Source organism: Phallusia mammillata, chromosome 7 (assembly GCF_965637545.1).
Source record: "Phallusia mammillata chromosome 7, kaPhaMamm4.hap1.1, whole genome shotgun sequence".
Lineage (NCBI taxonomy): Eukaryota > Metazoa > Chordata > Ascidiacea > Phlebobranchia > Ascidiidae > Phallusia > Phallusia mammillata.
Genome location: NC_137258.1, coordinates 9,652,375 through 9,666,140, shown reverse-complemented (window position 1 = coordinate 9,666,140; position 13,766 = coordinate 9,652,375). Strand labels below are relative to the sequence as shown.

The window sequence follows — 13,766 nt, the reverse complement described above, 5'->3', positions numbered from 1 at the left end:
AGTCTTGGTTACCCAACAGTTGGTACGTTTATGTTCTTGTTTCATTTCTGTTTACCTTGTATTAATGTATACTAAACCGTAACTGAACTTATTTTAAGTAATTGGAAGTCATTTGACGTAATATGCGATCGATTAGTGTAGAATTAATTGGCGACTTTTGTGTACTGTTCAAACTGTACGACGTGAATTGTCGCCACGACGTCATAATGTTGTTCAAAAAGACATTCGCGTTGCCTTTTATCGTTCAACAAGAACATTCGTTGCACATGCAAGAGTGGGTCGTCTTGGATGACGGGCGCGTTTCACAAAAAGGGTGTCTAACTCTATGGCAGTGGTTCTTAACCTTTTTGTAGTCACGGACCCCTTTTATGAATTTTGTAAGTCTGCGGACCCCCAACGCAATTTACCGTAAGTCCTTTTATGTTTCACGTTTCTTGCATTATACCCTGTCATGCTTTGGAAGCATTTAAATCCGCCTTCACAGTCCTTTAAAATCAATGACGTTTCTGTATTGTAGTGGCCAACGCATCGAATTGATAATATTTCTGGTTTGTACAACTTCACAAATCACTTGTCCTATAAAGTCTATTGTCCATGTGCGTTATGATGTCACAATAGGGAAGACAATCACAAAAGTATTTGCTCTTGGCATAATTAAGGTGTAATAAACAGCGTGCACTCGTATGCAGGATTGTAAAAACGGTTGAGAAACTTAAAAATATTCTTCTGTTGGTTAATGATACTTAACATATTTCCCTCGGACCCGCTGAAACCATCTCACGGACCCCTTGGGGGTTCGCGAACCCCAGGTTAAGAACCACTGCTCTATAGTGTGACGAACGGCGCAGAGCCAGGCATTCCAAGTAACTGACTATTTTCAATTCGACAGACAAAATCACACATTGTACGTTATGTTTTAAATAACGCCGATTTAAAATTATAAAACTGCTTAAAATCTGTCGACATTACCATGTAAACATAAGAACTTGCTGTAACCTGTTAGGTAAAATTAGTCTTCATCGGCCCAAAGAGAACGTAAAATGCAACAAGTTGAATCAAACATGCGCAAAACATAATTTGAATCTTGGGTGTCATAGTCACGGTCATTCAGGTTGCTCATTGCACTGCAAATGTAACTGACTAGACGGGCCATCACAGTTAAGTTCAGACATTGTTTCTCGGTATCCGACAAACACAAGTGCCGTTCGTAGCCCTCCAGAACTTGCTTTATGACCAACTTTTTATCGAACTTTCTTTTCTGTGCAAGACCCATCCAAAACGCGATCAATGTTGCCACCTCGAAAACCAGTTTGCTTTGTTTCATTTCTATGAAATCAATAAGACCTGCAAATAAGAGGCGGTCATGTAGAGGCGATCGTGTGTCTAGGTTTGTAACTCGTTACTCATTACAATAAGTCAAGCCTAAAGGTGATAATTAGAGATGTACCGAATATTCGGTTTGCCGAATTTATTCGGCCGAATCGATCACTTTTGCAAAGATTCGGTTTCGGCCGAATAATTTGTTGCGATTCGGCCGAAACCGAATCTTTTACGAACACAAATTTAAAGCGTTAAACGTGTCTTTTCTGCTTATTAAGGTCCATGCAATCTTTCAAAAGCCCAAACATAACGAAAATTGCGTCAATGTTTATCTTTTTCAACACATTATCGTTTTTCCCACGGTAGTCAAAAAAATTAGTAATTTATTGGCAGGTGCCAATCATGCTTAAGGCAATTTTAAACCCCACAGAACTGAAATAAGGACGAAACACAACTATTTTGCACTGGCTGCCTGGTAGATAAACATTTTTTCACGTCAAACGCGTGGCGTACGACTTCGCGTGACGTCATAAATGATTCGGTTGATTCGGCCGAATTTATTCGGCAAAACCGCCGAATATTCGGTTTCGGCCGAATCAAAATTTAGCCGATTCGGTACATCACTAGTGATAATTGGTTTTGCTCTTTTTCCAGGCCAAATGCCAATCAGTTTATAAGTTAGTAGAATTTGTGCATGTAGCCCAGGGGTCACCAAACTTTTTTCACTGCGGGCCGGATAAGTTTAATAATGATTCGCGCGGGCCGCATAGTTTGCATGCCCTAGCGCCGTCTTTCGAAACATAACCCGCGAGGCGATTTATACAGGGCAGGGGCACCAAGATAAGGTCTTTTTACAAACCCATAAAATCTGGTATTGCGACTGTTAAACTGTATAGTTAGTCTTATCTTCAGAGCAAAGCTTGTATATTACGTCACAAGTAACCAAAGAAGGCAATTGTTTGCGCACAATTAACACTTGTTTGTGACGTAACAAACTGGTTTTGGATCAATTCTGGGCGTTGTAATCCTATGTAACTAGGTAATATCAATTCTATATATCCCGACAGGAAAACTTTCTTAAGGAGAAGATTAATTTTTGAATGTTACAAAGTCAATACGATTTGGCAAACCAAAAAATGTGATCGCGGGCCGGATGAAATGACCTCGCGGGCCGTAGTTTGGTGACCCCTGAATTGTAGCCTATACTTTTCGCGTGTATATTTTATGAGTTTAGAAAACTACCCTACATTGTTTATTTACCTTTTGAATATATATTATCGGCATACCTGAAAGTTTGTAAAAATCTGCGCCATTGATTGTTTCAACTTTCTCCACCAGGGCGTTTGCTGGGTTCAAGTCACCATGAATAACACCTAGAGAAAATAACATTTAAAGAAAGTCCGCAACGAGTTCGGTTTTTAACAATTGAAACTTTCTCGGTGAGTTATGGCAATCGAGTCTAACTTAATCGGTAGAGCTACTTGCACTAGAACTCGTGCCAGCAACACATTTAGCAAAATTCTCACAGATAGCACAAAGCGCTAATTTTTTATTTAGCTGCTAAAAAAGGGTGGGGTTGGGGAGTAAGTTTTGAAAATTGTCCAGAAGGAAATACTACGTTTCATTAATAATACCTTATCCCGACCCAAATAGTCCAAACTGTCAGAGTTTTTAGAGTTTAACATTGTTTCAGATTAGTGTTCATGATTTTTGCGCTACCTATCGCAATTCAGTTAAATGTGCGGCTGCCGTGAGTTATGGTGTTATAGTAGCTCTACCTATACTTAGTCGCCAGTATCGCAATTGGAAACGACTGTTTGACCAAGGTTTTGTCACGAAATTCATCCTGATGGCTGTGGAAACTGAACTTACCTGACCTCAGTTGTTCAAGTTTGGTCAAAACTGTCGACTCGAACTTTTCCACTACCCTACTACATATTCGTCGCAGGTTTAAATCTTTCACCAGGCAAAGAATGGGTGCTGTATTTCGAGTAGTGATGCTTTCCATTCTCCAAAGGTTTTTTGAAACATCCCAACCTTTGTAGTTGTGTGCCTGTAGACACGGTATTGAAAATTTTTCCATTAGCAAAATTCTAAAACCAGATGTGAATTTTCTGAAATTTTAGTTGTCACGTCACTTTTCCTGTGTCTCATTAATCTTGTGTTAATTACTTCACTATTTCTTGTAGTGTTTGGATCCTTCAGATCATGTTGAATTTTATTTGAAATGTGTCGCGATGATGTGTAGCATTATGGGGAAGAGGCTATATTTTACCATTGTTGGTCATGTACAAGCGCTGTAGGTGTTTACGTGCATATTGTTTTACTTTTATCAATTCCCGTTTAACAAGGCAGTCATTATGTTACCATCGATTCTATATGGATTTTAGCCACAAATTCAGCTAGATCTGTGGTCAGTTCATGGAAGTTCTTCTCGCTAAAATGTACTGCGTCCATAGTTTTTCCAGGTAAAAACGACAGCATGAAGATGAGATTCGGGTCCACCGTGTTGCCTGCAAATATAATATTGGGTCAAAAAGTGATTTAGTTGGCCCAGAAAGCAAATTAACATGAGTTTCCTACTGTTTTGAAATACGTTTCTATAAAACATTTTTAATTCCAGTCACCAAAAAAGAGAACTTAATCTTTCTTTGTTGCATTGTAAAATTTTTGATGCATACCATAATTGTGTATTTGATTATGCCATCTTACCCATACACTTCAATAAAATCCAAGAATTCCATCGGTTTTTAATCGGACATGGAACAGTAAAGCCGCGCTGATATAAGGCCTGCAGCATATCACACATTTCGGTGTACCTCTCTGGAAAAAAATGTTACAGCGCACGAACCGGTAATAAAAACATCCTTTGTAGATATATGGCTTCCTGAACCTTCGGCAAGGTTTGTTTTTTAAAAACTGAGGATTTAAACCGCCTATATTTACTGAAAACAATAGTTTTAGACCTAACTTTACGTGTTTAGACGTAGAAATTATTGTTTTGATCCAAATCTATGCTCGCTAACCGTAAAGTTTTTGAACAAGTAAAAAAGGGAGTGTGGTATTGCTTTATACTTTATCAAAGTACGCCAGGCCTATTAAAGGCGTTATACCGAATCAGCCGGTCTACCACAAGCATTCGCATATGGCATGGCACAGGCTAGAAAAATCTAGCCTTCGGTGGGATTCGGGCTTTACTTTAGTATTCATACCTGGTATTTTCGCCTCGAAGGTGTTAACTACTTTCAACACATATTTGTGGTGATCAGGAGTTCTGATAAGAAAGTTTTTATCGTCCCAACCGTAAACTTTTGTTGCTTTGACATCCGCGAATCCATACAACGCCTCAGTAAGTTTTATGGCATCCTCCTCCTCGCAAACTGGTAGTTGCATTTGGTACATAATGTTAGCAACAAAACTAGGTCGTTAAAGATTATGCCCTATACGAAAAAGTTTTTAACAAATAAGTTAGTTATTAATTTAAGTTTTAACGTATAGTGAGCCACACAGCATCATAATTAATAATCCTCTTCGACCCTCAACCAACAAGTTACACATAAGAACTAACATTCTAAAATCATATTCCATGCACGACTTGAAACTGGCATAATTTGCATTTCAGTTTATAAACAAAAGACTACCTCCGACTTTACTAAAACGTCATCAATACATTAACACGCATCAAGGGGCGCTACAACACAATTTTTTTTCTTTCCAAAAGTTTCATCAAGTCGAGCCCAAAATAAACTTAGATGCAAGTGCACCAATGTTTGTAATAAACTACCTAATAAAATACAAACAAAACACTGGCTTAAAAGCTTTCATGAGCAACAGCAAATCTTTTATACCGGCAACATATTTGTTTTGAACCTGAAATTTGACAACGAACCGGTCTTCACAAAACTTCAAATATTCAGCAATGAAAACGCAAAAAATAGTTTATCGTCCCCGGATGCATTGACAAAAATATGGTAAAGCATTTAACCTGAAAATATAAACGGCTCGGTAACGAACTCTTCGCGGACTGCCGGTTGCCGATCACTGACTTGCCAGGCAGGCGTGCAATTACTGCCCAAAGAAATGCAAACTTGTTGTCACAGCCGCATTTTCACACACAATCATGTTAACATATAATTTGCTTGATGCATTTACAGGAAAAACTGTTCTTACGCAGTGCTTACTTTATTTCATTTTCTTGTGTTCACAATTTATACAAAAATTCACCCAAAACAGTAATATAGCCTACGTTTGTAGCGGCCTCTGTCACTACCGTTATCGTGTGCTTTCATACTACAGCGAACCGGACAGATTGCCTTCTTTCTCTGACTCTCGTCTTATATTCGCAATTCAGCTTTTAAAAATAGCCATTTGTGGCTCCAGCTGCATTTTTGTTTTAACGCTTATTTCACATCAAGTCTATAAAGCTCTTCTGGCAAACGTATTTTTATTCCGACGTTTCGCCGTCAGGTCGTCTTCATCAGGGTATACAGGTCGTCTTCATCAGGGTATACAGGTCGTCTTCATCAGGGTAAATAACACTGAATGCGACTAGAACAGTGCACGATAAACAAAGGAAAAAAGAATGAAACGCAAGCACGTCACAACGCAACGAAAACACCGCGCGATAACGAATGATTGGGCCTCTAATCTTTGAGCAGGTGCCTGTAGCACGCTGAAAGCATCACGTCTGTTTTGATGTTCATTGTGTTGCCCCGTTGGTGAATATTCCATGACTCAAGAAATAGCAAATGTTCGCAAAGCCTTGAAATTTAATGGCTATACCCTAACTGGATTCTCCGCGATCGACAGGCAACTTGCCCAGAACAGGTGACCCATCAAAGAACAGAGGGTTTTGTGACACTTCCGTACATACCGAAACTGACGGATATTTTACGGCGTATGTTGCGTGACTTCGGCATAGCGGTTGGCGTCCAACCTGCCAATACTCTCCGCAAGCTATTGAGTCACCCAAAAGATCCAATCAACCCCTTTGAACAACGAGGTGTTGTATATTCCATTCCCTGCGCCGATTGTTCGTTAATATACATCGGGGAAACTGGAAGGTCACTCAACACCCGACGAAAAGAACATCAACGGGATGTTGCCAACAACGACGCGAAGAAGTCGGCCCTTTCCAATCACGCAGTATCACAAGGCCACCGTATTGATTTCAATGCGGCGTCTGTTGTGGCCCGGGAGCCTGACTACAGGAAAAGACTATTTCTTGAGTCATGGAATATTCACCAACGGGGCAACACAATGAACATCAAAACAGACGTGATGCTTTCAGCGTGCTACAGGCACCTGCTCAAAGATTAGAGGCCCAATCATTCGTTATCGCGCGGTGTTTTCGTTGCGTTGTGACGTGCTTGCGTTTCATTCTTTTTTCCTTTGTTTATCGTGCACTGTTCTAGTCGCATTCAGTGTTATTTACCCTGATGAAGACGACCTGTATACCCTGATGAAGACGACCTGACGGCGAAACGTCGGAATAAAAATACGTTTGCCAGAAGAGCTCTATAGACTTGATACTATGCCTGGCAGCAACAGCTTGCTTATTTCACATGTTTACCCGTGTGTCACCTGTCTTATTATTATACTTGGGCGCTGAAACAAATAAAATTGATTGATTGACAGTATAATATCGAGGTCGATTTCCTATCGAGGCCCAAACGTAGGGGAAGAAATAGGCTACAACCAGATATCAAGTCTCACTCACGCTCCTTATAACTACACCTCTGCAACCGTGCCCTGACCCAATCACACTAATTTTAATACAACTTCGTTTTTCCCTCTCACTAGATCCTTTTTCATTTACTTTCGTCCAGTTTTATCTTAGTGTGTTATTTTTACTATTTTTATCTTTATTCTTTTATCGTTTAGTTCAGTCACTTAAACTAAAGATACAAACAATTTAGTCACACTCAAAGAACAAAAAACTTCATTTGGTTTTGGGATTTTCAGATCAACAAATCGGGACCAGGAAGCAATTTTCACTGTACCTCACCATTAGAGAATTCCGCAATCGATCTTAACAAAGCCAATGAGTGGCGCGACGACAGCTACCGGACCCGCTAAATCTCACCATTGGTTTTAACGCTTGGGCGGATTTTATTTGGCCTGTAGAACCTACGGGTTTACCACTGTCATATGCAACCGGCTGTACCCCGACAGGTTTGAAACTTGACTTCAACTGCAGATTGTGATCAAGGCCCAGTTGAAAAACGACCCCATGGCCCTGTGCCGTTCGTCGCACTAGACACACATTTTGTAAAACGGGCCAGCCCTACAGCCAGTCCTCCAAGACGACCCACTTTTGCATGAGCAACGAATGTTCTTGTTGAGCGATTAAAGGCAACGCTGACGAATAATATCAAGACGACTACGTCAACAGCGACGGTAACGGTTTTTCTGTAAATCACAAAATAATATTCATCAGTCATACGTAACCATTATGACGTCATGGCGACAATTCACGAAAGTCTCCAATTAAATGTTCATTAATCGGTCACATTTTACATAAAATTTCCAATTTCCAATTCCAATTACTGATAATATCTTCAGTTACGTTTTGTATACCATAATACAAGGTAAACAGAAATGAAATAAGAACATAAACGTATCAACTGTTGGGTAACCAGGGCTGTATTAGCCTGTGGCTATAGGTTCCACAAATGACAATTTAGCCCTTCAACCAATGCTGTTAGCATTACTAATTTCAATACAAACAAAAAGACACAGAAAATTAGGCTAATTTGACTTATATAGACTGCAAACTCAACAACTGTTGCAGATCACAAAAACAAGGCGTTCAAAGTCAAGCTCTCTCGTGGATGAATATTACGATTGAAGTAAAGTTAAACCAGCCTTTGGGAAAAATTTAAAGAAATCGGCAATTACTGGCAAATAACATGTAACAGGTTTGAAACGAGAAGTCACGGTCTATTATATTGCAATGCTTTGGACAAGATTATTGGAAACTACATTCACATACCCAAAAAATAGCCCGAACATATGCTTATCTGGTGAAGAACACGATGCTTTTAGTAAAGCAGTTTTGTATGTTTTGTAAAAAATTTAAATAACTGGCTATTTTCAATTCGACAGAAAAAAAGCACACTTTGTACGTTATGTTTCAAATAACGCCGATTTAAAATTATAAAACTGCTTAAAATTTGTCGACATTACCATGTAAACATAAGAACTTGCTGTAACCTGTTAGGTCAAATTAGTCTTCGTCTGCCCAAAGAGAACGTAAAATGCAACAAGTTGAATCAAACAGGCGCAAAACATAATTTGAATCTTGAGTCTCAGAGTCGCGGTTATTCAGGTTGCTTGTTGCACTGCAAATGTAACTGACCAGACGGGCCATCACAGAAGAGTTCAAGCATTGTTTTTCGGTATCCGACAAACACAAATGCCGTTCGTAACCTTCCAGAACTTGCTTTGTAACCAACTTTCTATTGAACTTTTTTTTCTGTGCAAGACACATCCAAAACGCAATCATTGTTGCCACCTCGAAAACCAGTTTACTTTTTTTCATTTCCATGAAATCAATAAGACCTGCAAATAAGAGGCGGTCCTGCATCTATTCTTATGACTCGTTACTCAATACAATAAGTCAAGCCTAAAGGTAAAAATTTGTATTGCACTTTTTCCTGGCCAAATTCCAACATAAGTTAGTAAATTTTGTGCATATAGCTTACTTTTCGCGTATGTATTGTGTTTAGTGTTTAGAAAAGTACTCGACATTGTTTATTTACCTTTTGAATATATCTTATCGGCATACCTGAAAGTTTGTACAAATCTGCGCCATTGATTGTTTCAACTTTCTCCACAACGGCGTTTGCTGGGTTCAAGTCGTCATGAATAACACCTAGAGAAAATAACATTTAAAAAAGTTTCATCCGCATCAATTTCGGTTTTATAACTGCAAACTTTCTGGGTGAGGTATGGCGATCGAGTCTGATTTAATCGGTAGAGCTACTTGCACTAGAACTCGTGCCAGCAACACATTTAGCAAAATTCTCACAGATAGCGCAAAGAGCTAATTTTTTATTTAGCTGCTAAAAAAGGTGGGGTTGGGAATTAAGTTTTGAAAATTGTCCAGAAGGAAATACTACGTTTCATTAAAAACACCTTATCCCGACCGAAATAGCCCAAACTGTCAGAGTTTTTAGAGTTTAACATTGTTTCAGTTTAGTGTTCGTGCTTTTTGCTCTACCAATCGCAATAGTTAAGTGTGCGGCTGCCGTGAGGTATGGTGATAGTTGCTTTACCTACTTAGTCACCAGTATCGCAATTGGAAGCGACTGTTTGTCGAAGGTTTTGTCACGAATTTATCCTGATGGCTGTGGAAACTGAACTTACCTGACCTCAGTTGATCGAGTTTGGTCAAAACTGTCGACTCGAACTTTTCCACTACCCTACTGCATATTCGTCGCAGGTTTAAATCTTTCACCAGGCATAGAATGGGTGCTGTATTTCGAGTAGTGATGCTTTCCATTCTCCAAAGGTTATTTGAAACATCCCAACCTTTGTAGTTGTGTGTCTGTAGAAGATTTTTCCATTTTAAACACAAGAAAAGTATTAAGTTTAAAAGAGCTCTTCTGGCAAATAACACCGTTTACCCTGATGAAGACGACCTGTATAGGACGTCGAAACGTCGGAATAAAATCACATTTGCCAGAAGAGCTCTTTAAACTTAATTGGATCCTTCGGAACATGTTTTATTCAAAAGTTTTAGCGATGATGTGTAGCATTATAGGGAAGAGGCTATGTTTCACCATTGTTGGTCATGTGCAAGCGCTGTATCTTTTTCCGTGCATTTGTTACATAATTATTACATCACGTGTGGTCTGTGGCGTCCCCAATGTTTGTTCTGTACGTGGCGATACCCGACGTGGCAGGGAATGCACGTGGTAGTCGTGTTTGGTCCTTATGCAAGACAGACCGTGTTATTCTTGTCTGGATTTGATATGCCGGTTTTTATATTGTCAATGAAGATTGCAACAACTGACAATTGCAGGTCTATACCGAACAGAAAAAAGGCGTGTTACACATTTTGTTTTACTTTTACGAATTCCCGTTTAACCATAAGACAGTCAATATATGTTACCATCGATTCGATATGGATTTTAGCCACAAATTCAGCTAGATCTGTGGTCAGTTCATGGAAGTTCTTCTCGCTAAAATGTACTGCGTCCATAGTTTTTCCAGGTAAAAATGACAGCATGAATATAAGATTCGGGTCCACTGTGTTGCCTGCAAATATAATATTTGGCCAAAAAGTGATTTGGTTGGTTGAGCAAGCAAATAAAGTGAGTTTTCTACTGTTTTGAAATACGTTCCTTTTACAGTCATCAAAAAAAACGTAATTGTATTTGTGGCAATGTAAAATATTTGATACGTAGTATAAATGCTTATTTGATTATACCATCTTACCCATACACTTCAATACAGTCCAAGAATTCCATCGGTTTTTGATCGGACATGGAACAGTAAAGCCGCGCTGATATAAGGCCTGCAGCATATCACACATTTCAGTGTATCTTTCTGTAAGAAAATATATGTGAAAGCGCGCGAATCGGAAATAAAAACATCCTTTGCGGAATCGTAGCTTCCTAAACCGTCGCCAATGTTTGTTTGTTTTTCAACTGAAGATTTAAACCGTCTATATTTACATAAAACAATAGTTTTAGACCTAAATTTACGAGTTTAGGCTGAGAAATTAGTGTTTTGAAAAACAAATCTTTACTTGCTAAGTGGAATTGTTGTATTGCTTTATACTTTAGTATTCATACCTGGTAGTTTGGCCTCGAAGGTGTTAACAACTTTCAACACATAATCGTGGTGATCAGGAGTTCGGATAAGAAAGTTTTTGTCGTCATAACCGTAAAGTTTAGTTGCTTTGACATCTACGAATCCATACAACGCCTCAGTAAGTTGTATGGCGTCTTCCTCTTCGCAAACTGGTGGTTGCATTTGGTACATAATGTTAGCAACAAAACTATAAGGTCGTGTTTGTTAAAAATTATGCTATATACCAGTGGTTCCCAACCTTTTTGACCTTGCGGCACCCTATCAAATAGATAAATAGTTTGCGGCACCCTGGCAAAACTGGACCAATTTTATGAGGTTTCTGTATTTCAAATAACTGTATGAAACAACACAGAATGAGTTGTACAGTATAGCGTGTGTAAATAAATGTATTTATTCAAAAGCAGTGTGAAATTTGGGATTGGCTTCTTCCACAAAGTCCCTTAATGTGAGGGCACATTCCATAAAACCACCCGCATTTCTTCCTCGACTATAAGTAGTCGTTCTCGTTTTTTTAGTTTTTATGTTCGTTGATACGGAAAATCCACTCTCACTATAGGTATGACGAGGAAAACTGCAACAAAAGCACAATAGCTTTCATTCCAACGCAAAGATATTCATTTTCATTTTTTATGCGCGTCGAGAGACTTCTGCTTGTGCATCAGCTTAAAATTTCCATCGTTACGCTTAAATTTTCCATCGTTATTCTATTCAAACTTGTTTATGGAAAGAAACGCAACGAGTCGAAATCTCTTTCACTCTGTTTTTTCCTGGGCGAGAAAACAAAGCTTACCGCGAAGTATAAACTTAACCGCCAGCGACTTCCCCACGAAGCGACTCTCCAGAATGGAGCAGGAAAACTGCGAGACGCGAAACTTAATACACACAGAAACTCGGTTAGAAGTAAATTCCGCACTTACCGGGTGAAAGTTAAAGTAAAGAATGGGTCTCAGTATTGCAATATCAATATCTCGCGGCACCCCTGAACATTGCAATTGGCACCCCAGGGTGCCGCGGATCCCCGTTTGGGAACCACTGCTCTATACCAAAAAGTTTTTTAACAAGTAAGTTAGTCACACTCCAAGAGAAAAAAACGTTTGCAGGATTTGGCATTTTCAGATCAACAAATCAGGGATAGGATAGTGCAGCAATTTCCACCGTAAACCACCATTCAAGAATTCCGCAATCACATTACCAATGCAAAGGAGTTTCGCGACGACAGCTACCGGACCAACATCCCATCACTAACAATGACAATGACTGGCCTCGGGACACCCGGGTCTGCCTATCCTATCGGATCTGAGGAAACATTCTGAGAACCAATCGGGTTATTTGTGTGGTCGGTCGAGATCCTACGGCAGAACATACCCATAACACTCCAAGCATCACTCTGATAATTTTAGGACACTTGGCTCGAAAACCTATGTTTTTTGTGTCCTTGCTGTTTCACAAACTGTAGGTTCAACAGGTGTTCTAAACAGATTTGTTTATCACACATATCCCTACCATCCATTAAACTTTTACTTCTGATGTTTGTTGAGCCCCACCTGACAATACGTTTAAACCTACACTGTATCTATCTAACGCAGCATACAGTATTTCAAATGAAAAAACGAGTATATAATGCCTTTTCATCAATATAGTTTTCAAAGGAAGTCACTCGGGATATTGCACATTCGCCGAACCGGAATCGTCTGATAAGCGATGGCTCTATGGTAAAGTTGCTAACAGTCAACAAATATTTTGAGTTGTATTGTTGCTGTATAAAGCCGATAGATTTGATATCAATAATGTCAGAAGCTGTTTGATGGTGTAGTATTTACAATCTCTTTGAAACAGTAAACGAGCTTGATTATTCTAAATCCAAACATACCACATCAAGCTGACAGCAAAACATGCCACATCAAGCTGACAGGATTTTTTTTTCTGACGGGTGATGAGTACACGAATATTACACAACACGGTGTTTAGTTGGTTTTGGTAGCCATATTCATATATATGGCTTGTTAACCGACGACGCAACGCGAACACCACCAGTCATTGACCGAGATATTTGTAAAGCATTTACCGTATACATCAGGGGCGGGCAACTTCTCCAGTTGGCGGGCCTGATATGGGAAAATGAAGTACTTGGCGGGCCGGATTCCTGAATCGATACATTAATCGCGTATTTATCCAGTGATTTAAAACGGATTTTTGACCACCTAAACCAGGGGTGGGGAACCTTTTTGTTTATAAAGGCTACCAAACGATTTATCGACACTCGTGTAGGCCGCATAGACTATTTTCCAGGCCAAGGGCAGTGATGTTCAAACTTTTTGACTTACAGAATGGTCGTTTTGCTATTTCCTCGTAGTTTGTAGGACTTACGGTCCCAGCTAATTAAAATTCCTCACTACATTTTCATCTTCACTACAACATTCAGGATTTATTTAACCTAGAAATTGCTGAACCTGGAGTTTTTGGTAGTCCTAACTATGGAAATCGCTTTATGTACCACTATGGGACCACATGGGTCTTGTTTGAAAACCGCTGCCCTGGAACTAATCAAAAAATAATCTGCAATAAAGTCAAAAATACGTTTCTGTCTATTTTTTTTCAGCGCCTGGTGCAGTCGGTTATATCAA

General features: G+C 39.3%; 2 protein-coding genes across 3 annotated transcripts; both read right to left on the bottom strand.

The window, feature by feature from the left end:
• Positions 1–898: 898 nt before the first annotated feature.
• LOC145237399 (hydroxylysine kinase-like) lies at positions 899–4,789 on the bottom strand. Of its 2 annotated transcripts, none has more exons than XM_080100245.1 (6): positions 4,533–4,789; positions 4,033–4,143; positions 3,688–3,833; positions 3,193–3,373; positions 2,607–2,693; positions 899–1,344 (listed from the first exon to the last, which is right to left on the bottom strand). In XM_080100245.1, exons 1-6 carry the CDS (start codon positions 4,720–4,722, stop codon positions 1,010–1,012), a joined length of 1,050 nt encoding a protein of 349 aa, XP_079956371.1. In that variant the 5' UTR covers positions 4,723–4,789; the 3' UTR covers positions 899–1,009. The 2 variants fall into 2 exon arrangements, with proteins under 2 accessions (XP_079956371.1, XP_079956372.1); XM_080100246.1 differs by having other exon boundaries at positions 899–1,326.
• Positions 4,790–7,447: 2,658 nt separating this feature from the next.
• Positions 7,448–12,750, bottom strand: LOC145237400 (hydroxylysine kinase-like). The gene is made up of 6 exons (XM_080100247.1): positions 11,124–12,750; positions 10,765–10,875; positions 10,439–10,584; positions 9,691–9,871; positions 9,110–9,196; positions 7,448–8,883 (listed from the first exon to the last, which is right to left on the bottom strand). The coding sequence occupies exons 1-6, from the start codon at positions 11,311–11,313 to the stop codon at positions 8,549–8,551; spliced, it is 1,050 nt and encodes a 349-aa protein (XP_079956373.1). The 5' UTR covers positions 11,314–12,750; the 3' UTR covers positions 7,448–8,548.
• Between the last annotated feature and the right edge of the window lie 1,016 nt (positions 12,751–13,766).

What these genes read in the sequence shown, in the direction of transcription:
- LOC145237399 (XM_080100245.1), bottom strand. Translation starts at nt 4,722, where the DNA reads ATGTACCAAATGCAACTACCAGTTTGCGAGGAGGAGGATGCCATAAAA. An exon ending in AAATCCATATAGAATCGATG is followed by an intron (nt 3,374 to 3,687) that starts GTAACATAATGA and finishes CCGTGTCTACAG; the next exon opens with GCACACAACTACAAAGGTTG. An exon ending in AGATTTTTACAAACTTTCAG is followed by an intron (nt 1,345 to 2,606) that starts GTATGCCGATAA and finishes TCTTATTTGCAG; the next exon opens with GTCTTATTGATTTCATAGAA.
- LOC145237400 (XM_080100247.1), bottom strand. Translation starts at nt 11,313, where the DNA reads ATGTACCAAATGCAACCACCAGTTTGCGAAGAGGAAGACGCCATACAA. An exon ending in GACTGTATTGAAGTGTATGG is followed by an intron (nt 10,585 to 10,764) that starts GTAAGATGGTAT and finishes TTATATTTGCAG; the next exon opens with GCAACACAGTGGACCCGAAT. An exon ending in AAATCCATATCGAATCGATG is followed by an intron (nt 9,872 to 10,438) that starts GTAACATATATT and finishes AATCTTCTACAG; the next exon opens with ACACACAACTACAAAGGTTG.